General features: G+C 34.2%; 3 protein-coding genes across 4 annotated transcripts; 2 read left to right on the top strand and 1 right to left on the bottom strand.

Annotated features, from left to right (window-relative positions):
• Positions 1-591: 591 nt before the first annotated feature.
• Positions 592-6910, bottom strand: ATIM (timeless family protein). Of its 2 annotated transcripts, none has more exons than XM_079052067.1 (18): positions 6642-6910; positions 6371-6523; positions 5967-6126; positions 5561-5882; positions 5325-5462; positions 5058-5250; positions 4839-4969; positions 4532-4744; positions 4280-4446; positions 3805-3883; positions 3193-3669; positions 2536-2924; positions 2312-2449; positions 2045-2230; positions 1873-1941; positions 1416-1613; positions 1126-1326; positions 592-1054 (listed from the first exon to the last, which is right to left on the bottom strand). In XM_079052067.1, exons 1-18 carry the CDS (start codon positions 6736-6738, stop codon positions 733-735), a joined length of 3633 nt encoding a protein of 1210 aa, XP_078908193.1. In that variant the 5' UTR covers positions 6739-6910; the 3' UTR covers positions 592-732. The 2 variants fall into 2 exon arrangements, with proteins under 2 accessions (XP_078908193.1, XP_078908192.1); XM_079052066.1 differs by having other exon boundaries at positions 592-1057; positions 6642-6909.
• A 5115-nt stretch (positions 6911-12025) lies between these two features.
• Positions 12026-16489, top strand: LOC145116225 (immunoglobulin). The gene is made up of 13 exons (XM_079052589.1): positions 12026-12585; positions 13157-13234; positions 13337-13494; positions 13623-13698; positions 13785-13852; positions 13949-14201; positions 14319-14423; positions 14693-14799; positions 14876-14929; positions 15031-15114; positions 15201-15364; positions 15460-15609; positions 16214-16489. Exons 1-12 carry the CDS (start codon positions 12285-12287, stop codon positions 15605-15607), a joined length of 1596 nt encoding a protein of 531 aa, XP_078908715.1. The 5' UTR covers positions 12026-12284; the 3' UTR covers positions 15608-15609; positions 16214-16489.
• Positions 16490-20305: 3816 nt separating this feature from the next.
• On the top strand, positions 20306-22032 carry LOC145111717 (uncharacterized). Its single transcript, XM_079047970.1, has 3 exons — positions 20306-20572; positions 20659-21298; positions 21353-22032. Exons 1-3 carry the CDS (start codon positions 20306-20308, stop codon positions 22030-22032), a joined length of 1587 nt encoding a protein of 528 aa, XP_078904096.1.
• Positions 22033-24502: the final 2470 nt, after the last annotated feature.

Raw genomic sequence — 24502 nt, 5'->3', positions numbered from 1 at the left:
CTGGTCTCATGAAATGTGTTGTAATCAAACTTAGTAAAAGTTATATTTTGAGAAGTAAAATAAGAAGGAAAAAAAAAACTGAAAATATGACAAATTTTGAAATGAAGTGTTTGAAATATGAAATATATTCCAAATTTAGAAGCCATTTTTTCTATATTCTGCAAAAAGAGAACACACAAATGTTTTTATGTTTTTTTACTTTTTAAAAAAACAATCTGTCACATATGTCTGGATACATAAGTGTTGAAAAATATATTCTCAAAACAAAACAAACACCACCACCTTAATTATAATAATGAAGTATAAATAAGGAAAACTCTATTTTTTTACAACTTATCATTAAAAATCCTTTACAATCCCATATATAAAAAGTTGACCTCATAAACCACACAAATTCACTTTTATTTGTCATCCAATGCGAAGTATTTAAAGTGGTTATTTGACCAAAAAAGGTGACAAGCTTGATACATGAGCCACCAATATTTGATCATTTCACTTAACTACTTTTTATTTTTTCACTAAATAAAGTTTGGATGAAATACTCCCTAGTAGACAATATCTAAATAACAATTACAAACATGACAACACATGTGGAAATAAAAAGAAATAAACTAGAAAATATGAAAAGAGTTTTGACTTAATATACACATCACAAGATCAAATCGTGTCCCCATTAAATACAAAAAACATAGCAACATTTTTATACTTTACCAATGAACGATTATGATCTCTTTAATCTTCATCATCTATGATCATTCTCAACTTTCGCCTCACCCCTCCACTTTTTTGAGACATAACAGGACTTTCATTGTTTCCTAAATCCATTACTTCATCATTAAGTTCATCATCATCCATATGATTAACACTTTCACTCATCATCACATCTTCCTCTTCACCATTCACAACTTGTTCTTCTTCTTCACTATTCTTGTCATCAACTAAATTGCCTCTTTTATGTGACAACCTCTTCTTCACAACTTTAATATCATCATCATCATCATCATCATCATCATTGGGTGTCTCCTCAGTTGTAACCTTAGTATGCTTCTTTTTGCTTCTGAAATCAAAGTAAATTAGTTCCAATTATACCTATTTGTGAAAAGGAAAGATGGATTTTATTTTTACCTGAAAGCCGAGCTTAAAACAACATCATCATCATCATCATCATCATCATCATCTAATAATTGGTTGTTTATTCCATCTGGTGTTCCCTCATTTGTGACAATATTGTGCTTCTTTTTTCTCTTAAAAGAAGCACTTAGTACAACATTGTCATCATCTGAAATGTCATCTTGTGTTTTCTCAATTGAGACCTTATTCTTGCTCCTAATATCAAAGTAAAAAAATATATATTTATATATTTATTTAAGAAAAAAAAAATGACAAGTAATAGAATGCTAAAATAAAAAAAGTACCTTTTCTTTAGTGATACAAGTGTTTCACCATCTGAAACATCATCATCATCTCTCAAGTTCATTTTATCATTTGACTTTTGTTTCTTGACACGCAAGCCAAGTTGTGTCAGCTTACGTGTAATTTGTGCTGCTGTGAATGCCACGTCACCTTCTAGTGCACTTGCAATCATGTGACTGCATTTCTTGTGATCTTTAAACCTTTTTTTTTTAACAAAAAAAAAACATTTTCAGATTTTTTTAATTATATTACTAATCCACACATTATAAAAGCCCAAGTTTGGCATGCATTCAATAAGATGGAACAAGAAAAAGACGTTAATGCCCTTCTCATGACAAAAGATGGGACAGGGACTTGCTCTCAATCTGTTGTTTGTACAAAAGACGAAAATACCCTCCTTGTCTCATTAAATAGCCTTGGAAAACTTTGTTAATGCTTTAAATAAATTCAGGAACTTACTGTTCAAATAAAGCTCTGATCTTCATTTCTTGATCTTCATTAAATGCACGTACTCTTTTTCTGACAAATCTAAGGAAAAGGAAAACAGGGATTAGCAATCTTATTGTATTAAATTCATAAAAGATATTAAGATAAGTTTTGCACTATTATTATTATTATTATAAGTACTTACGAAGGTTGTTGAAGTGATGCATCCATGTCTTTTTCTTGAATATCAGAGACATCTTTATTAATCATTCTCTTTTTTGGTGGAAATTTTAATCCCAATTCTTTAAGTTTTTTTGAAACTTGAGCTGATGAAACTTCCAAATTAAGTTCTGTTACTATACGTTGACTACAATCTGGAAGCTCTTTATATCTACAATGAATCACCATATTTCAATATATATATTTGTTTTATTTAGAAAAAAAAAAAAAGGAAATATTGTAAAACATATACTTCTCAAAAAGGTCCTTCAGCTTTTCTTCCAGCTCATCATTAAGAACAAGTGGCTTCAATCTTTTTCGTGCCTTTACAGGATTTTCCACTGTTTCAGTTCTTTCAATAAAGTTTTCTGTCCCTTCTCCATTTTCCTCACTTAAAAAACAATTATATAAATTAATTACAGGATGAGGGTACTTTCGTCTTTTTGCACAAAGAAAAGATCATTTGTTTGTTCTTACCTCTGGTCATCATCTCTATCTTTCCAAGGTGGAATCACAACATCAGCTTCATCGTCACCAAGTGCATCAGCCATGCTTTTTTTAACATATCCATATCCATTTCCACCAACATTGTCATTGTCATTTCCATTATGGGTATTATTGTCATTTCCTCTTTTTGTATACCCATTTCTGCCAAAATCTTGTAGCATTGATTCACAGTTTATATAATGACATTCTTTACGTGACTTCCAGAAAAGAATTTCCACAAAAAGAAGAGGATTACTCTTCATTTTTCTCAGCATTCTCCTAATTAAATCTGTAAGAAATAAAACAATGTTCTTGTGTTCTTTTAATGGACTTGACTTCTGCTCTTCTAGAATGGTGTGAAATATTATAAGAAGCGATAACTGCAAAAAAAAAAATCATTTATTTCAACTTTTTATTCAAGTTTTTTTCTTATTAGAGCATTATATGTTGAAAAATGAAAGTAAAGTGTTATAATAGACAGATCAATGAAACAAATAGCAATATACTTTTGTTAAAATTAACAAAATCTACCCAATTATAGCATCTTTTAACACTGTAGATTATACTTGTTGCTGATATTTTTTGAAATTAACACTGTAGATTATACTTGTTGCTGATTTTGATTTTTCAGAGAATTGAAGGTTTTACCTGATATAGCATAGGAGAAAGTTCCAGATCTTGACAAATTCTTGTTAATGCACATATAATGTAATGATTTGTTCTAACAGAATTGCTTTTGTAAAACTTCAATAGCCAACATAAATTTTGGATAATGGTGTTGTTTGCAAGAGAAGAGACCAATGAAGATGCCTTAAAGTCAACTTCATTTCTTGCATCTTGTTCTTCCTCATCATCATCAGAAGATTCATCCAACACATAATCATTGTTTCCTTCAGTATCTTTAGTTTCCTCCTTAGTTGCATCAGATTCTCCATGGATGATGTCATCATCATCATCTCCAATCTTATCAGCTTTTGAACTTGGTGAAGTTTCTTTTTCTGGAATGCTCACATTTTCAGTTTTTTCATGATCCTCATTTTGAATTGGAATTTGATCTGAAGCATTGGCTTCTTTATTAGTGGTTGAGGGTTTCTTCTTTCTTTTCCTCCTTGACTTTTTAGAAACCTAACACAAAAAAAAATGTGTTCATAGCAATAATAGAATAACATATATACATACAAGCACATCCCAATTTTATTGTAAAAGAAAAGCCAAAAACATTTCAAAATTATGTAGAAAAAAATCTTGAAATGAACATACCCTCAATGTACCACGTGATTGAAGATTTTCCATCAGCCATATGACTATATGAATTGTTTCAACCAAATCAGCAAGATCACTGATAGACAAACAAAGATAAAATTATGAGAAACTGATGAATTAAAAAAACTTAGCAATATTGATTCTAGAAAGATGTGATACTTTTCTATTTGCAAAAAATGTCGATTTAAGTAACAATTTGCACTTATTAAGCAAGACCCCTTTGCTTTAAGAAGCATGTATTCATTACTTGTTGATTATACATGCTTACTTATGTTTTCTTTAATTGACTTGTGATATAGAAAATGTAAGAAGTCGTGTTTTTCTGAGTTATCTCTTAGGTTTTCTTTGTTAGTTCTCAACCACCTCAAATTAAAAAGTTGTGTTTTTTCTGAGACAAAAAAACTATTCATTTATCTCATTAATACTTTTCTTCTCCCTGTTTCAAGATACTCAATAAGAGAAAAGAACCAACCTTTTTGGTTGTTTGTGTGCATTAAATGTCTTGATCAAATTAAACAGGAAGTAAGTCATCCCTTGATCTGTCTGATCATAAAATAATTTGTAAAGAAGAACACGTGCAGTTTGAGGCTCCCTAGAATCATCTAGTGACATCTTAAGCACCAAATCTAACATGTTTATCTGAAAAAGCATGGAAAAAAACAGTTAGTAGTTTTAATTAAAGCTCCAAGAGTCAGTTAAAGACAGAAAACATCAAAAAACACACCATTATTTTCATGAGAGATCCAGCAGCAGAAAGAAATTTGTACTCATTTGTCTCCTTCAAACCATCAAATGCAGAACGCCACTTTGATACAACAAGTAGAAACATTGGCTCATTCATTGTTTCAGAAATTGAACCACATATATTTCCTTCAAACAATGTGCTTTCAGCATCATGATCTTTAGAAGACTCAGATACATTGGCTTCAGCATCAGGCTGTTATAGCATCAAAAACCCATTAAAGAAATATATATATATATATATATATTTTCAAGCCTTTTTGAGATGAAACCATTAATAAAGATCTCACCTTTGAAGCAAGTAACTTGTGATTCTGGAAAGACATAATAAATTCAGCAACCTGAAAGAATATAACAACATCGCTGTTTTCAATAGCATGGTGTTCTTTCTCAATATCCTCACGAATTGACTGCATTAACACTGTTGAGAATTACATATGGACTGATTAGTAATGAGTAATGACACCACGGATAACAACAGATAGTTTCATTGAGAATACAGTAATTACCATTATACCCTCCTAACAGGAACTGATTAGTAAAATCATGGAGCAACCGAAGGATATTCTTGTTTGTTGTTGGCATTCTTCCACTCTCCCATGGCATCTTTTTTGATGAATCACGCTGGTTTTTATGACCTTTAAGCAATGAATCATGAGAATCAGAACAAGGGTTTCCTTTAACTAAAACTTTGGAACCATCCTGTAAATAAAGCCAATTGATGAAGTTAGTAATGAATATCTGAATGGATCCACAACTAAATGAAAAGCTTTTACCATAGTAACTCGGGTGAATGATCCACTGAACTTTGATCGAGCACCAATATTTAAAAGCATTGTTTGCCTTCTTTTTTCTTTTTCCTCTTCCATTAGAGACTTAAGATCAGTGGCAGTAGCTTCTGCTTCTCCCTCCACCTGATGAACCAATGAACAGATTCAGTAAAGTTACAATAAAGTCAAAACATTAATAGAAATGATTTGAATGATAACAATTTACAAGAATAACCAACCACCTTCATGGAAGCATCTACATGAGCTCTTGCAATTAGCTCAGGAACTTGGCACTTATATATGTAATAGAATGTCTCTAATAAAAGCAAATTATCTTGGCGAAAAACACCAGAGGAACCACCAACATGTTGTGTTAAGACTAAAATCAAATCCATCACATTCTCTTCAAACAACAGTTCCAAGAATCGATCTCTAAGAATGACAAATTCAGAAGCTAATCCAGCAACTCTCTGTTGTGTGGTGATGTCTTGAACAGCTAAAATGTTGCGAAATAAAGTGACTACAAGCTGCACCAGTTTCCAGTCATCCTCTGTAAATGAATCCCTGTTTCAAGCATAAAAAATAATTCATTAATGTGTAAAAAATGAAAGCATCACAAGTTCTAAACTTGGTGTACATACTACATACCCTTCCAAATGTTCAAGTGGGCTTTCAAGAAGGGTAACTATCACTGGGATAGCATGACTGGAAGTGATCATGGACTTCAAACCCCAAAGATATTCAATCTGTTGTGGTATATCTTTAGATGTTGGATCAATTGGCATTGTAAGAAACACCAAAACCTTCACTGCAATAGTTAATCAGAAAGATTTCAGCTTTTAGTCAAATTTCATTTCAAAGTTACATGTTTGCCGAATATAATGGTGAGCACAAGATGTCTCAATTTTGTATTAAAAGAATTTAGGGTATTTGATGAGCAAAGTAATTTTACCAAACAGATGGGATTAATGTCAATTTTGAATTTCTAATATTGAAATTGGACTCGTTTGATAGATGACTATAAACCAATAGTCAAAGACGTAAGTAATTACCTGCATTTAGCAACAACGTGGTATCATTTTGACGGTGTTGGATTATGGGCAATATATCTTTACCCACTATGTTCCATTTACAAACTTGTTTGAACACTTCTCGAGTCTCTGGATCGTCTCGCCTTAGAAATCTCAGCAAATCCTTCAAATTATCTGTCCATCGATTACAGCGATTAAAAAAATTATCGAACTATGGATATCATTGTGTACGCAAATTAACTCACAAAATGTATAGCTGAAAGTATTTGAGTGTCTGCACTGAAAAATGTACCTAAACAGTATTCTCCTGGAGTGTACCCGATCTGATTGCCATCGTCATCCTCTTCAATGATTCCAAGACCACCGCATATGAACGACAGATTTTCCATAGCTTCTGTATATTTAGGGTTTTAGCTTTTCAGAATAATCGATATAATCATTCAGAAGTTATACCAGGCGACGATAAACTGAAGAACAGTGACTGATGCTCCGAGTATCGAAGGTAAAGATGTTTGATCGAAAAAAGAGTAATTTAAGATCCGATTAGCATTGTGGCGCCAATTTCACTTTTTTCCCGCGCTTCTTGTAGGTCTTCGCCAATTTCACTGCCTTAATACTTTTTAATATATATTTTAATATTTTAATTATTTATAATTATTAAAATAAGTATAATAACTCATATTCTAAATAAAAACTTATTAGTTTATATAATAATCAAATACTAACAAAATATATATATATATATATATATATATATATATATATATATATATATATAATTTGATTTATTCTATTTAAATAGTTTAACTTAAAATACATAATAATCATGTGTATGTAAATAGGGGACTCATTTAAGGGTTCCAAAGCCTTTCACAATAATGTGGCTTGCCATTGGCCTTTGAAAAATAGCTGATGGACTTCGAGTATAACCTTTGGCCCCCAAATCTTACCCTTCCTAATTCATATATATATTATTATGTTTGTTATATATTTAAAGTTTATCTTAATCCACTTGTTTTCTAAATAATGCAGGTTAAAGTCTATGAAACTATATTTTTATTTTATTTTTCTCAAATTTAGTTCCTTTTTCCTTTTTGATATTGTATATATATGTCTCAATTTTTGTTCCTTCCTTCTATTCATGTATATATGTATTCCGTGTTTCATATAGTATTACTTTTATGGAAATGATATGGAATGATTATTGACATTTTATTTAAATTCTTGTATTTATAACTTTTTTCTATGTATTTTGTAAACTTTATGGCAATAAATGTTTATAAAACTCAATTTTAGTGGTCACATGAATTTTAAAAGACAAATTTTAATTTAAAAAGAAATCAAACGCAATAACATTTTTTAATTTAACCATTAAATTTTTTTTTAATAACAAAAAACGCTACAATAACATTAAGTTCTACAAAATTACAATAATTTGAAATTTGTTTACTTTAAGAGTGTTTTCTTTTTATGATTTAACCGTATAAATTTTGATTTTTTTTTAAACAACTTTAACCAAGTTAAAGAATTTCGATGGTTTAACGAAATTCATGGTTGAACCCAATATTTTAAAAATCGGTTTGAATCAGTCGGACCGGGATTAAGGTACGAGAACGATTTTGTAAGATCTCATTTTCACCATCAAAATTTTTCATAATAAATTAAGGTGAAACTGTTCATTTTTAGAATACAAGTTACGAAAATCATTTATTTCAAGTTACATTTATCGAAAATCAAAGTAATATAATAACATGGAATCCTCAATGCTGCTGATGAGTGTGTACAGTCACGCCTTCGTCTTCCCACGAACTGATGATACCTGAAAACAACAGCAATTAGATAAGCATAAAGCTTAGTGAGTTTCTCCAAAATACCACACGCATTAAGACATGTAAAAACATGTAATGGGTCCAATCAGTCATCGGACTGGACTACTGTAACATCCCAAAAATAAGACCCAAAAATTTCATTTTTAATTTAATAAAATCAATATCCCAAAAACATCATCATAAAGATCCAGATAAAACAAATGTATCAATCATCATATCATATCGGAGTAAATCACAAAATGCGGAACGAGGTGGTGTGTGTTCTACAATCATCCTGACTCTTCCCTTTGGAACCAGAAGTACCTGAAACATAAACTGAAAACCATAAAGCACAAAGCTTAGTGGGTTCCCGAACATACCACATGTCATACATAAATAAATACATAACGGGCCCCGCCCAATAAGTGTATTGGACACCACCCAATGAGGGTATATGTTTTCGGGTATCTGTGAATTCGTTCAGGCCGGATGGGTTGTGAGGTTGAGTCTTTGCGGGAGCATTTTTGATTGGTTATGTCTGTCTTGGAGTTCGACATTGTTCAGAGTTTTCAATTTCAGGTATAGCGGTTGGTTACTCGTTGACTTAAGGAAAAGGTTGAGATTCATTATTCGATAGGGCTCGTGGTATCTTCTATTTTTGGATTCGACATCAGTAAGGGTGGGCGGTCACTAGAGCGAGGTGACTTCCCCAGTCGTTTTTGGGATTCAGGGAGTCCAGTCATGATCATTTAGTTCGGTAAAGGAGATAGTAAGGAATGATTTCAAGAACAAAATCTAATTTAAGTGGAGGAAATTTGTAACACCCGGAAACTGAGGAGCAATTTTGGGGAAAGAATCACCTTTTAAGGATTTGACACGGTGTGTTGGATGAACCAACACGGCGTGTCCATATATGAGGAAGTGCATATTTTATTAAGGTAACATGACGTGTTGCCTCATGGAACACGGCGTGTTGATGGCTGGTGATGAAACCCTAATCTTCCGGGTTTTGCTACCTATTTAAAGGAATGTGGATGCTATGGTTTGTTCACCCTCAGCCCCTTAAGCCCTGAAAGAAACCCTAATCATCTTTCCCTCCCAGTTTTGAGCTAGTTGGTGTTTTTGAAGCTAAAGAAGGAAGAAGGTGGAGGAAGGAAGCAAAGATCCAGAAAGCAAGCCCCCAATCTTCAGTTTGGCACTCTTCTGGACCTTTGTAAATGTCCAAGACTCGATTTTTATCATTTGAAGTTGTTAGATATTGGGTTTTGTCCCTTTTTCTTATTGTTCTTAAATGTTGGAATGGTTAGATCTCATAAAGTTTGCAACTTTATGAATCTCCAGATCAAGGTGACCTAGTAATGTCTTGGATCTGGTCTTTAATCAAGTTTTGATGTCATGCATAAAGATTAGGTCATAAATCCTCATTTTGACCTAATATGGGTTCAAGATATACATTGGACATGTATGTCTAAAAAGCACCAACATTTGGGATGGTTTTGGTGTTAGAATCACTTATGGAAATGATAGATTTCAGACCTTAAGTATTAAGTGCTTATTGGGTAAGCCCTTGCATTTTACGCTTTACGGATTGGGTGTTGGACCTTTTTGGGTAGTCCCAATGGATAAAGTTGGAAACTTTATCCTTATGGATCACATTTCAGACTATCTGAGCTTTGGAGCTCTTGGAATCAAGGAAAACGGCTTAATGTATTAAGTTGTCGGAACTTCGGCAAACACGATGTGTTTCTAAGTCAACACGACGTGTTGGCTGGGATTTTCCTGACTATTTGGATGCAGGTGGAACACGGCGTGTTTCTCAGTCAACACGACGTGTTGGAGTCAACATGGACTGTTGACCTTGATCGTTGATTTTGACCGAGTTGGACATTGAGGGTATTTTGGGATTTTGATGGAATTGGTCACTTGGTGAAAACAAGTATAATTTAGAGAGATGCGATTCAGATTCGATCCTCATCAACTATGGATCAGATCGAGAGGTGAGTTTTCCTCACTGTACTTACGGGTCGAAGGCACTTCCTGGTTTGTCACATGATTGTATGATGTATTGATCTGTTAGACATGTATCTTGGTATATAGGATGATACTATGCTTAGTGACATGTAAGATCTGCCTGTTTGTCTGTTGGCTGGTTATATGTTTAGCTGTATATGTCGCCGTAATGTGGGTGGGTTGAGACTGTACTGTTTTGTGTTGTTTGTCAACAAACCCGGTAATGTTTATATCGATATGTTGTTATGGTGTACTGGGCTTATATGTGTTTTGCATATACATATGTTGACGAGTTGTGTATGGTTGGGTTGAGGTGATCCTGTTATGTGCTGAAGGCCAAGAGACCCAGGACGTCCCAGATAGACTGCAGGCCTGATGGCATACCAGTCAGCCCGAAGGCCTGGAGAACGTTCCAGATAGGCTGAAGGCCCGATGAGGCGTACCAGTCATGTTGAAGGTTATGTGAGCTTACCAGATAGACTGTAGGCCGATGGGGCGTTCCAGTCAGGCTAAAGGCTCTGTTTGATTATTGATTGGTTATTTGTATGCTTGTCTGTTAGATATGTGTGTCGACATGGTTTATGTGCGGTTGGGTTGAGGCGGTCCTGCTTTGTGCCGAAGATCAACAGATCTAGGGCGTCCCGGATAGACTGAAGGTCAGTGAGGCGTACCAGTCAGGCCAAAGGCCTAGAGAACGGTCAAGACAGGCTGAAGGCCCGATGAGGCGTACCAGTCATGTTGAAGGTTTTGTGAGCGTACCAGGTAGACTGCAGGCCGTGGGGCGTTCCAGTCAGATTGAAGACCCTGTATGCATGCTTTTTGTTGATATATGTTATCTGTTTGTGTGGTGGTACTTGGGGGGGGGGAACTCACTAAGTTTTGTGCTTACCGTTTTGGTTTATGGTTTCAGGTACTTCAGTAGACCGTGGCAAGGTGAATACGTGGTCCTACACATCCTTGGTTTTACAACTAATTGGATATTGAGAGACTCTGATTTTAAATAATGTTTTGAAACAATGATTTTGTAACACTTCTATTAGACAAAAGAGTTGTTTTGAAAAGTTTTAAATTTGTTGAATTTTTGAGATGTTACATTATGTAAACCAATATATCGATCTCATCAGACATCAACTAATTTCCTGCCATTTTTCCTGGAAACACACATTTTTACCGGTTTCATTGCTGACCTAGATACGTAGTCATAAATGAGCCGATGAGATGTATATCAATTTTTACAGTAAATGTAGCATTATATAACCCATCACATCCATCTTATCAATTAATTTAATGACTAGATGTCCGAATTAACAATGAAACTGATAAAATGTATGTTACATGGAGAAAAATACCAAATCATCACTAAATTTTAGTTTAAGACTTATTCTTAAATTAGGGTAAAATAATGTGACTTTAATGAAATCGGTAAACCGAAAAAAATGATTAAATCGTTATTTTTACCGGTAATTCATGTTTTTTCGTAAACAAATTTTAATTTGAGATTTTTTTCGTAAATTAAGGTAAAATATTAGGACTATTCTGAAGATTTTCCATAAATAAACGAAAACGAAATAGAAAACAAAAAAATAGTCATTTTTATGTTCGGTAAACATGATCCAAGTTAAATTTTGAAAAAAAAGATAAAATGACTCATAACTTGAACCATAACCACATCTATGTAATTTACTCTATTAGTCTATTATCTTTGACACTTGAACCACAACACAAATTTACTCTATTATCTTCTATAGAATGCCGTTAAAAAAAATAAATATAATTATTATTAAATAAAAATAAAAATAAAAATAAAATAACTATTTTAAGAATAATAATCGAGAACATGCATCGAACTGAAAAAAATAAAATCTAAAAAGAAAAGAGTGTGTAAGGCTTAAAGGCTTTGCTTGCAAATCCCTCCGTCGTCATGTTGACCCACCACCGACACTACTGACGGATTCCCCAAGTCGATTCTTCTCCAATTCATCTTCACCTGCATATTCAGATCAAACCGTTACCATTGTGATTCACAATCGATCAACCTATGCCCAATTTGAAATATTACTTTTAGGGCTTAATTCTGGCTGTGGTTAAGACGGATCGATCTGCAACTTGTTAAGGTAATGCCGCCGCCAAAAGCTTCGAGATCGCTCACCTCCTTGTTCGGACTCGGAAATAGAGAAACTAGGAAAGATGAGGTGCGTGTGCCTTTGCATGAGCAGCCTTCGTTGAAGTTAGAGGCTAATAAGAAAGTATATAGGCCAGGTGATCCTGTTACCATTACAATCGAGATCCGAAATCCTCCTGGTGAATGTTCGCTGTTAGTTGATCGGCTAAGCTTTGAAGCCAAAGGCATTGAGAAATTGGACACTCAGTGGTTTAGCACTCACAAACCACTACCCGACTCTAATCAGAAGAGGAGAGGTTAGCATTCCCATTTTCGACATTCTGAAAGTTTTCGTATTCTTATTCTACCATGGATATAGCCGCATTTCAGTTGTGCTAAATTACAACTTATTAGAAAGTTATTTTTCGCTTATTCAAAAGTTTAAAGCTGGATTTACATATTTTCTGATCTTCATAGTTGATGCTAGTGATTTTGGTTATAATATCCATGCCATTGAGATGAATTTGTAGACATTTCACCGATAGTGTAAGCCTTTTTAGCTGTGTGCCTGTGTCAGATTCAAAAGTTGCATAGCGCATTTTTCTTACTCCTATAGTTATCTTTTCACCTCTTTCCAATCAAACACGTTACCTTTCATCCTTCAATCTAAAAAGAAGTTTAGACTTTGCTAGAAACTTGGTGACAAGTATTACAAATTGAATCATGTTGGACACTAATTAGTAAAAAAATGCAAATTCAATGATTTGCAGTGAAAATAGTTTAAATGGGTCTTTTTTCTTGGATTTTCAAAAGAGATGTAGCAAGTAATATTCAGGCACCAATCTAGATGAACACCAAATGATGGTTTCTTTATACAAATCTTTCCAGGTGAATATGTTTTCTTGGAGTCTTCAGTGCCATCAGTGATTTCAAATCAGATTCTGTCACCTGGAACTACAAGAACATGTAACAAATTCTTTATTTCATTCAATGTTGCTGTATGTATATCTGGTTTTTGTAAACAAGCTTCAAAAAAATTCTCATTATAAATGCTTATGTTATATCCAGATATCTTGAGGATAAATTTGCCAACAATCATACCTCCATCATACAGGGGCTCCACTGTTCGCTATCTATATCATATTAAAAGTGAAATGTCTGGAAAATATCTAAATATGAAAGATGGACACCCACATGGAGAATCAATGCAGAAACTCCCTGACATAGTTTGTCTTCCCATTTCAACATCTATTTATAAATTATAATTATAATTCCCCTTTGTTTTTGTGAATTTTTCCTCTATATGCAACCATTCTTATCTATTAACTTTGTATGCAACCATTTATATCTGCAGGAAGCTCGCTTGCCACTTCAAATATGGGTCACTGAGAAAACAAATGGCTTGTTAAATGAAGAAACTGGAACAAATGGTAATTCTTTTAACTTTTATGACTTTATCATTACTATCTTATTTCCCTAATTGTTATATAATTGTGAACTTTTTCCAACATTTAAGGGATTGTTCCTACTACAACTATTCTCTTGGATGTTTATTGGAAAGATATGGGTGCTGAATCTGAATGGGTAAGCTGCAGAGTGCATATAACAACACCCCTTTATTAAATTAATTACAAATCCCAACTGTTATAATTTTTTTTTTTTTTTTTTTTTTGTTTGTAGGCTAGAGCTAATGAAACTTTTGATGGAGAAGAAGAAGGTTATGAAAGTCAAAGGGATGATATTTCTTCTGTTTCTTCCTACAATCCAGCAATGGGAAGTTTACAGAAAGCATTTGGAAGCTCAATATCATTACCTTCATCTGCAGCAAAGTCAAGTAAAGATGTGTCCTACATTGACCAAAGGTCAACCATGTCTTCATACATGGCAATACCTCGGCTTTCTGCAGCTGAAGTGCTTTATGGTTCTAGTGAAGGTAAGTTATTGTTAATCTTAGATATTTGCAGAATAAGGTTTTGTTGCTTTTAGTGTTCCTTTTATGGCATATAGGTTTTATCTTATTGGTTCTAATGACTATTTGTTTCTTAAACAGATAACTTAAATGCTCCAAATGAGCAGCTAAAAATTCCAAAATCACCCCCTATGAATGATGAATTGAGAGTCTCAACTGGCTCAAGAACTCTTGAACCTGTTGCATGTAAGTAATACTGTTTCTTATTCTTTTACACTTTTTAAAATAATCTAATTTGGGTTAAATATTTGTTCAACAACTTTTCGCTTTTCCCCACAATGTTTTTTATATGAAATTTTGCATTGTTGTTTCATTTTAGAGTATAACATTAACATAAATGCCCGAAAGATGCATCATTTTACCTGTTACCATGGTTGTAAATGTTGTTGCATAAATGACCATTTTACCCTTGTGTTATACCTTAAAAATTAAGTTGCCACTAACGTTTGCTGCAGCAGAAGGTCTGATTCGAGGAAGATCATACAACATTAGGCTTGATGACCAAGTTCTACTAAGATTCTCACCCACAAAACCTGAATCAACTTATTACTTTGGTGATATGGTAAAAATAAATCTCAAACCATCTTATTTTCCTTTGGTTGAATTACTTATATACCCCTGTGGATTTCTGATCACAGATAGGTGGAACTCTTACCTTTTTCCACGAGGAAGAAACCAGAAGATGTCTTGAGGTACTAACATAGTAACATGTATAAATATTGCAGTTTTTGTTCCATTGACATCAATACAAGGGTATTTACGTCTTTTAACTCGTTTGGTTCATCTGTTCCAGCTTTCAGTTACCTTGGAATTATCAGAGACTATAAGTCGTCGCTCTGCACATCCTTCTAGAAAATATTCCCCAACAATTACAAAGGTTTATCATCTGATTCTTTTGCATTTTTTAATTTTATTTAATTTATCTGAATTTATATAAGTTTATATATATATATATATATGCAGATACAAAGTGATCACCATGAAGTTGTTGCAGATTTGGTGCAAACAAGCTTTCAGTTTTCAGTTCCCATGGATGGGCCCATGTCTTTTTCCACTAGACATGTCTCTGTTCAATGGGTGCTTCGCTTTGAATTTTTTACTACTCCAAAGAATGTAGATTGGACAAGGTAATATTCATGATTAACTACTTGAAAACTTCAAAACCAGGGGCAAAAATGACAATTCATCCTCATTCATGTACATTTTGTTATTGGTACAACAGATTTGAGCATCCGCTTCTAATAGAGGGAAGAGACAAATGTGAATGGGTTCTTCCGATAACAGTGCATGCACCTCCATTCACTACTTCTGGGTCCCACAGTAGAATCGAAAAGCCCCCTTCACTAGAACCAATGTGGGACCGCTCTTGATGGTATGTATTAATAACCATATTCAAACTAACAATTATTCTTTTGCTTAAATGCCAAAAAAAAAAAAAATCTAATTTGTAAAAAAAAAAAAAAAGCAAGCGATATGACATAACAGGTTGTACAGTGTTTGACATGCATTGGAACTGCGATCGGAACTGATGTCAATGAGACAAAAATTGTAATTTTTTGACCAGCTGAAAAGGTGGAACATGGACTAGCTCTCGATCGCTCGTCCGTGTAAAAGACGGAAATGCCCTTCTCATTTTCATCATCGAAAATAGCCATGAAAACTTTGTCTAGTCCTGTGTTAACAAACGCTAGCGTTTGTTACATGTGAGGGGACTAGACAACCTTTTTAGGCTACTTTCAATGACAAAAGATTAGAAGGGCATTATCGTCTTTTGCACAGAAGTGAGATCGATCGAGAGCGAGTCCATGTCCCACCTTTTCAGCTGTTCTGTTTAGTCATGAAAGTCATGAAATGGGGGTTAAAGTTTAAAAAAATAAAAGGATAAAAATACTTTTACCTTTTGTGAGTTAAAAAAAGTGAGTAGGTTGTATATGGTTGTGATGTTTATGTACTTTTACATTATGGCGATTCAACAGTAACATAAACAAAGGGGTCGTTGGTAAGATGGCGGCGTCAGGGGACAAAGAAATTGTGATGCGCTTTTTGGTTTGGGAAAGAATTGATTGTAAAGTTTTATCTTCTGGGAGTAATAGACGATGTTATTGGCATAATGATTTTTGATACGTACTTAAATTTTTATTTTTTTATTTTAAATTTCAGCTGTAAACATTTTGCCAGGTTATGCCTCATTTTATTTGTATTGTTTGGATTGTCTTCTTTTATATCTTTAGGATTATCAATATTTTTCTTCATTCTTACAAGTCCTACATTAAATTACATATATAAATGTACTTTCACTTAGGGACAGTTTGGCAACGACTTTTTGGAGCTTAACCTTTTAGCTTTTAAAAAAAGGTTGAATTAAAATAAATAAATTTATTTCATGGTATGAGCTTAAAAACTTTTATTTCAAAACAAAAACATCTAATTTAAAAATTATTTTATGTAGCGTTAAAAGAGGCTTATGCATATTATATTAAAATTACTAGAGTCGAATAAAAAAGCTTATGTTTTAAAAATTGCTTTAATCAGAGTTAAAAAAAACTTATACATATTATAATAAAATTACTAGATAGTCGGAAAAAAAGCTTATGTTTAAAAATCATTCTAAGTAGCTTTAAAAAAAAACTTATGCATATTATAATAAGAATCGTTCTAAGTAGCAATTCTAAGGCCTCCTTGTTACATAGATCAAGAAATGACATAACAGGTTGTATTGCATTTGATATGTATTGGAATTGGGACCGGAAGGGATGTCAATGACACAAAAATTATAATTTTTGTTCAGCCCAAAAAGATGGAACAAGACGGGACATGTTGCTAGTCTGTGTAAAAAAAGAAAATGTCATCATCCTTATCATAAAAAATAGCCTTGGAAACCTTGTCTAATCCCGTGTTAACAAACACTGTGTTTGTTACATGTGAGGGGACTAGACAACCTTTTTAGGCTATTTTCAATGGCAAAGATTAGAAGGGCATTATCATTAATTGCATATATGAGAAATTGAGAGCGATTCCATATCATGCCTTGTTATACCTTTTTGGATAGAATAAAAAATTGTAATGTTTGTATCATTGACATCAGTTTTGGTCCTAGTTCCAATGTATGTCAAACACAATAGAATCTGTTTTTTTTAGCCATTTCGAAATGGAATTAAAGTTACAAAAAAAAAAAAAAAAAACTCACCTTTTGTCCTATATAATTCCTAAAAAAAGTAAGTAGGTTGTATATAGTTGTGATGTTTTTCACTTGGGAAAGTACCAGATATAGTAAAAAAATGGGGGGTAAATTCAAAATTTAGACATGAAAAATTAAATTTCCGGATATAGTCATGCGTTCCGCGGAGGACCCTCTACGGACCTCCGCGGAACCATGAATCCTTCGCTGAGATGTTAAATTATGTACTTTGTTATTAATGTGGGATAGGTCCGCATAGATATCTCCGCGGAGACATTAAGTCCTCCGCAGAGGGATTGGTTTGGAGGTTGATTAAAGCCTCCACAGAGGAGGTTACGCGGTGCTCCGCGGAGGCCTTAAAGTCTCCGCAGAATGGGTGGTTGCAAGGCTTTTAGCGACGATTTTTTGTGATAGAAACGATTTTTTTCATTTTTTAGATCCATTTTCAATATTAGATCGGTTTTAGTGTTAGAAATTTGTTTTCAAAGAAAATATGAGTTTTTTATTTTTTGTATGGGGGTTTTTGGCAGATCAGTAATGGGATTAACACCTACGTTAGACCAAAGCTGTCCAACTTAGGTTTACCGCTTCCGCCAAATTTTGACCGTCGAATATTGTTTGATTTGGTCAAAAGTAAAGCTAATACGTTCAATAGTAATATATCATTGTCATTTCAACACCCGGTTCATGGGCATGTTATGAATATTGTAGACAAGGCATATGTTCATCAACTCAGAAATGTAATTTCTGAAACGAAGGAGATTGTGCATTTGTATTTGGAGGTGTTTGAGGGAAGGGTCGAACAGATAGAGGGAAGGATCGAACAGACCGAAGCTGTTGACAAGATTGTACCATACAATGTTGAAAACATTGTATCTGATAATGTTGAAGAGTGTCCACAAGAAGAAATTGTGACAGTGAATACAGTAGAAGAAGAAAATTTATATGAGTTTGGAAGACTACGTGACAAAACTTTGTCAGAAGATGAATAGTCAAATCAAGGCTGGTCAGAAGATGAGTTCACACACGAAAAAAAGCTTCATACATGTTTTACGGTATGCCTCCCATACCTGATTGTCCTGATCCTATTGTTGAACCTGGACCATTTCACAGTTTAGGTCCAAATGATGATATGTTTGTTCGTCAAACATATGATAACAAACAACAACTAATATTTGCTTTGTGTCTTAAAGCAACTAGAGAAAAGTTTCAGTTTAAGACAAAAAATTCTAACAAAAACCGTTATGAGGTATATTGTGAATTGAGAACTGTACTTGGCGTTTATATACAAAACGCATTGATCCCACTGATCAATTTGAAATCAGGACTTTCAACAACGTGCACACATGTTCGTCATTATAGATACACCCAAATCATAAACACGCAAATAAAAAAAGTCATGAGGTACTATATTGCATGAGATTATGGGAAAAACTCGTTCCAAGGTTTGGAGGCCTAATGAAATATCAAGGGATTTGAATGCTTTGCTGGAAATCAATGTAAATTACAAACAAGCTTGGCGTGCAAAACAATATGCTATGGAACTGTTGTTGGGATCCTCTGAAGAATGTTTTTCCAAACTTCCTATTTATTTTCATAATTTGAAGAGGCATAATCCCGGTATAGTGGCCTATATACAAACAGATTCAGAAGATTGTTTCGAGTGTTGTTTTTATGCCATTGGGAGCACGGTAAATACAAAAAACTTGTTATTTAATATATAATTATTTGTAAAAAAATTTATAGTGTTTATGTGTTCCATTTTAATATATTGCAGATACGAACATTCAAATGTTTTTTTCGTAAAGTTATAATTATGGATGGTGCCAATTTGAAGGGTGATTTTAAGGGAACCATATTGCATGCAGTCGCTATGGATGAGAACAACCAGATAGTGCCCCTTGCGCACAGAATATGCAAAAAAGAGAGTGGTCTTACTTGGACATGGTTTCTTGAAAAGTTGTATGAATGCGCTGGTGATTGTCAAGATTTGGCGTTTGTAACTGATAGGCGTTTATATGCAAAACGCATTGATCCCACTGATCAATTTGAAATCAGGACTTTCAACAACGTGCACACATGTTCGTCATTATAGATACACCCAAATCATAAACACGCAAATAAATAAAGTCATGAGGTACTATATTGCATGAGATTATGGGAAAAACTCGTTCCAAGGTTTGGAGGCCTAATGAAATATCAAGGGATTTGAATGCTTTGCTGGAAATCAATGTAAATTACAAACAAGCTTGGCGTGCAAAACAATATGCTATGGAACTGTTGTTGGGATCCTCTGAAGAATGTTTTTCCAAACTTCCTATTTATTTTCATAATTTGAAGAGGTATAATCCCGGTACAGTGGCCTATATACAAACAGATTCAGAAGATTGTTTCGAGTGTTGTTTTTATGCCATTGGGAGCACGGTAAATACAAAAAACTTGTTATTTAATATATAATTATTTGTAAAAAAATTTATAGTGTTTATGTGTTCCATTTTAATATATTGCAGATACGAGCATTCAAATGTTTTTTTCGTAAAGTTATAATTATGGATGGTGCCAATTTGAAGGGTGATTTTAAGGGAATCATATTGCATGCAGTCGCTATGGATGAGAACAACCAGACAGTGCCCCTTGCGCACAGAATATGCAAAAAAGAGAGTGGTCTTACTTGGACATGGTTTCTTGAAAAGTTGTATGAATGCGCTGGTGATTGTCAAGATTTGGCGTTTGTAACTGATAGGCGTTTATATGCAAAACGCATTGATCCCACTGATCAATTTGAAATCAGGACTTTCAACAACGTGCACACATGTTCGTCATTATAGATACACCCAAATCATAAACACGCAAATAAATAAAGTCATGAGGTACTATATTGCATGAGATTATGGGAAAAACTCGTTCCAAGGTTTGGAGGCCTAATGAAATATCAAGGGATTTGAATGCTTTGCTGGAAATCAATGTAAATTACAAACAAGCTTGGCGTGCAAAACAATATGCTATGGAACTGTTGTTGGGATCCTCTGAAGAATGTTTTTCCAAACTTCCTATTTATTTTCATAATTTGAAGAGGTATAATCCCGGTACAGTGGCCTATATACAAACAGATTCAGAAGATTGTTTCGAGTGTTGTTTTTATGCCATTGGGAGCACGGTAAATACAAAAAACTTGTTATTTAATATATAATTATTTGTAAAAAAATTTATAGTGTTTATGTGTTCCATTTTAATATATTGCAGATACGAGCATTCAAATGTTTTTTTCGTAAAGTTATAATTATGGATGGTGCCAATTTGAAGGGTGATTTTAAGGGAACCATATTGCATGCAGTCGCTATGGATGAGAACAACCAGACAGTGCCCCTTGCGTACAGAATATGCAAAAAAGAGAGTGGTCTTACTTGGACATGGTTTCTTGAAAAGTTGTATGAATGCGCTGGTGATTGTCAAGATTTGGCGTTTGTAACTGATAGGGCCGATGCAATTCGGGTTAGTACTGAAAATGTTTTCCCACATGCTCATCATGGCGTATGTGCTTTTCATCTACTAGGAAACATAGTACACAGGTTTGGGAAAAATGATAAAACAAAAGTGTTGCTTTGGAGGCTTGTGAGAGCTTACAAAAGAAATGTTTTTGAAGATTTGTGGTATAGATTTAGTACTACTAGGCCGCAAGTAGCGGCGTATCTAAGTGAAATTCCACGTGCTAAATGGGCTAGAGCATATTCCCCGTCGATACGGTACGATTACATGACCTCGAACAGTGCAGAGTCCATGAATGCTTTATTTGTAGATGCAAGGAAGATGCCTATAGTACCCCTTCTTGAGTTCTTCCGTCGTCTTTCACAGGAATGGTGTAACAAGCGTCGCATCGAAGGAGGTATGACTTTAATTATGTCGAATAATAAGTTAATTATATATATGTTCTTTACAGGGCAACGGTCAACAGTGCTAACGGAGTGGGCTGAAAAAGTAGTTAGGAAAAATGAAGAGCGTACGACAGGATGGTCCGTTTCTGGTGTTTCAGATGCAATATATCAAGTGCATGATTTCAAACATGGTGGCATAGTTGATCTGAGGCAAGAGACTTGTACATGGAAATATTGGGAAGGAACTGGGTTGCCGTGTGGTCATGCCATAATGGTCTTAAAGCATTTGAAAAAAACTAACTTTGGACATCTGGCTATAGATGCTTACAAAATGGAAACGTACCGAAGTACGTATGAGGAGGCGGTTTACCCCCTTCCAAAACCGTGTGATTGGGAGATTCCTGCTGAGATGATGGTTGTTAAACCCCCGATAATGGATACACGTCAAACTGGTAGACCGAAAAACAGAAATCGTATCCCGTCACAAGGTGAGGAACCTATAGTAAGAAGGTGTAGTAGATGTGATAGTACAACACATAATGCATCGATTTGTCCGATATTGGTCCCAATGAAGCAAAATAAGGCTAGAAAAACTAACTCGACATCAGGTAGTAACACAAAAAGGAAAGGGAAAGCGACGCAAGGGACACAAGGGACTCACGAGACGCTAGAGACGGACGAGACACAAGAGACGCGCAGGACGCACATAGAAGACTATTGTTCAACGTTTGATTTGAATGATTGATGTTGTATTTATAATTAATTATGTTATGTTTTGGAAGACGTTGATTATGTACTTTGAAATGGTGTGGTTACTTTAAAGATTATGGGTAATATTATGATCATATTAGTGTACCATTACTAGTAGAATAATAACTAAAACTTGAAGATAATACACAGAACAAAACAAAAACACATAATAAACATACAACAACAATAATTAACTTAAGGGAATTGCAATGAATACTTTTCTTTCTCCATTGTTGTTATTGGAAACTCATGCGTGTTTGTTCTTATCTAATTGACAACTTCGGGAATGTCAATGCATTTAACATTGAAACGTACTTTAGGGAAAAAAGCCCATACCCGTTTTGCAATGGGAATATTGTCAAGACAATCAAGATCATTCCCATTCACCTGATTTTGTAAGTTGTTAAAACATGCATAAAAATAAGATGTATTATACGCTTTACAAGTCTTCCAGAACAATTGCTCTACAACTGTATTGCTTCCGGTGGAAGCGCGTATTTTCTCAGCTATATTTTTACAACAATAGCCATGATATGAATCAGGGTAGACTCTTTGAACTGCAAAGTCTATGGAATCATACATATGACTTATGAAACTAACTTCTGTATTGTCACCTAAACATTCTTTAAGCCTCCTCATGAACCATAACCATGAATCGTCACAGTTTATGGTTCCCAAAGCAAACGCTATGAGAAGGGGTTCATGATTTCCATCCAAAGCAACCGCAATGTACATGGATGTTACGTACGTCCCAATTAGAGGTACTTGACCAACGAATATGATTGGTATCATAGACGTGAGAAACATACGAATCTGCAAGTGAAGATTAGAATATTAGCCATATAACAACATCAGATAAGGAAATATTTACTATAAGGGATTACATACCACGCAACCCAATGCCACAAAACAAATTTTGAAACGATTGTACTGATCTTTCGTAATGTACATGAAGGTGTTAGGATTGGTTCTTTGTAGATTATGGAAAAAAGTCGGTAGGTTGGAGAAACTCTTTCTTAATACCTGATTGACTGAACTCATTTTCACAACTTTCTACACCTTGTAAAAATGAAAATGCTTGTCCAATTTAAAAGGAATCAGTCCGCAGAACTGACTTGTCAGTCCGCGTAAATGACTTGTCAGTACGCGTAACTGATTTGTCAGTACGCGTAACTATCTTTTTATATATAGTAAACCTTGTCAGTCCGCGTCACTGACTTGACAGTCCGCATAACTGACTTGGCAGTCCACATAACTAAGTTGACAGTCCGCATAACTGAGTTGACAATCCACATAACTGAGTTGACAGTCCGCATAACTTACTTGGCAGTCCGCATAACTGACTTGTCAGTCCGCATAACTGACTTGTCAGTCCGCATAGCCTATCTTTTTATATATATTAAACCTTCTATCTATATGAAATTCACATCTTTAATTGACAATAGGGATCATTTCACAAAATGGCGTCCAATGTACCGACTTCTTCCAATGCAGAAAATCCATCCAATGTGTCAGCTCCAACAAATGGTCCATCTCCATGGACGACAACAGAGGTGTTGGTCCTAACACGATGTTGGATTACCGTTTACGAGGGTCTACCAGTAATGGCTTCCATTAATTGCCTTGTTGGTGATGAATGGTCCCGCCTAATAGCTTTGTTTAACTATGAGGTGGGACAAGGACAACAATGACTAAAACCCGATATTGTTAGTAAATGGATGGATTTAAAGAATAAAGTTACATGGTTCAATCGATGCTATAATTATGAGAAAATGCGACGCTCTGATGCAGACGATGAAGAACTTCTTGAATACGTGAACGGATATTACCTGTGCGAGTTTGATGGAACTGATTTCGAGTATACAGACGTTTGGAATCTGGTTAAAAATAAACCTTTTTTCATGTAGACGACTGTTTCCGTATTTCTAATGTTTTATGTAATGTTTGTTAGTCGTAAATCTTATTCGTAATGTTTATTTTTATGATTTTTTTTGTAATGTTTTTATGTTATTTGTAATATTTATTTTGTTTGAATGTATAACAAAAAAACACATATTTGTGTTAAACAAAATTACTAAAAACAACTATTTCAAATTAATATATATACAAAGTTCCTGGGATCAAGTTATATAGTATCCAAAATAATATTTGTCATCCTATTTATGTAGAGAAATCCCGCATCTCTAGGTGCCTTATCAATCTTCACCGGTACCCCCGAAACAATCATTTCCATAAACATGCATACAGATACTCCACAATCCCCTCTATCAAGAGTATATTCCTGTTGTGGCGCGTCTACAATATTAATAAACTCCACACTTGCTTTGTCTTTGTGTCCAACGGGGAAATCGTTCCAGTACTCAATGGCATCTAACTCTGAGATAATACTATCTCCAAAACTTTTGAATTCTCCACCAGTAAAGTACTTTAAGAAGAAAGTCATAGATCGTGCTGGATCATAAATA

The sequence above is a fragment of the Lactuca virosa genome, chromosome 5 (assembly GCF_052849685.1).
Source record: "Lactuca virosa cultivar CGN04683 chromosome 5, Lactuca_virosa_CGN04683_v6, whole genome shotgun sequence".
NCBI lineage: Eukaryota > Viridiplantae > Streptophyta > Magnoliopsida > Asterales > Asteraceae > Lactuca > Lactuca virosa.
Note: the sequence above shows the minus strand (reverse complement) of the source record. Positions and strands in the feature narration are given on the sequence as shown.

Coding starts and splice junctions, on each gene's coding strand:
- ATIM (XM_079052066.1), bottom strand. CDS start 6,738: ATGGAAAATCTGTCGTTCATATGCGGTGGTCTTGGAATCATTGAAGAG. Junction 5,883..5,966: donor CCACTTGAACATTTGGAAGG/GTATGTAGTATG, acceptor TGCTTGAAACAG/GGATTCATTTACAGAGGATG. Junction 2,925..3,192: donor TTTCTCCTATGCTATATCAG/GTAAAACCTTCA, acceptor TTTTTTTTGCAG/TTATCGCTTCTTATAATATT.
- LOC145116225 (XM_079052589.1), top strand. CDS start 12,285: ATGCCGCCGCCAAAAGCTTCGAGATCGCTCACCTCCTTGTTCGGACTC. Junction 12,586..13,156: donor CTCTAATCAGAAGAGGAGAG/GTTAGCATTCCC, acceptor AAATCTTTCCAG/GTGAATATGTTTTCTTGGAG. Junction 14,930..15,030: donor AAACCAGAAGATGTCTTGAG/GTACTAACATAG, acceptor CATCTGTTCCAG/CTTTCAGTTACCTTGGAATT.
- LOC145111717 (XM_079047970.1), top strand. CDS start 20,306: ATGGGAAAAACTCGTTCCAAGGTTTGGAGGCCTAATGAAATATCAAGG. Junction 20,573..20,658: donor TTTATGCCATTGGGAGCACG/GTAAATACAAAA, acceptor AATATATTGCAG/ATACGAGCATTCAAATGTTT. Junction 21,299..21,352: donor CAAGCGTCGCATCGAAGGAG/GTATGACTTTAA, acceptor TGTTCTTTACAG/GGCAACGGTCAACAGTGCTA.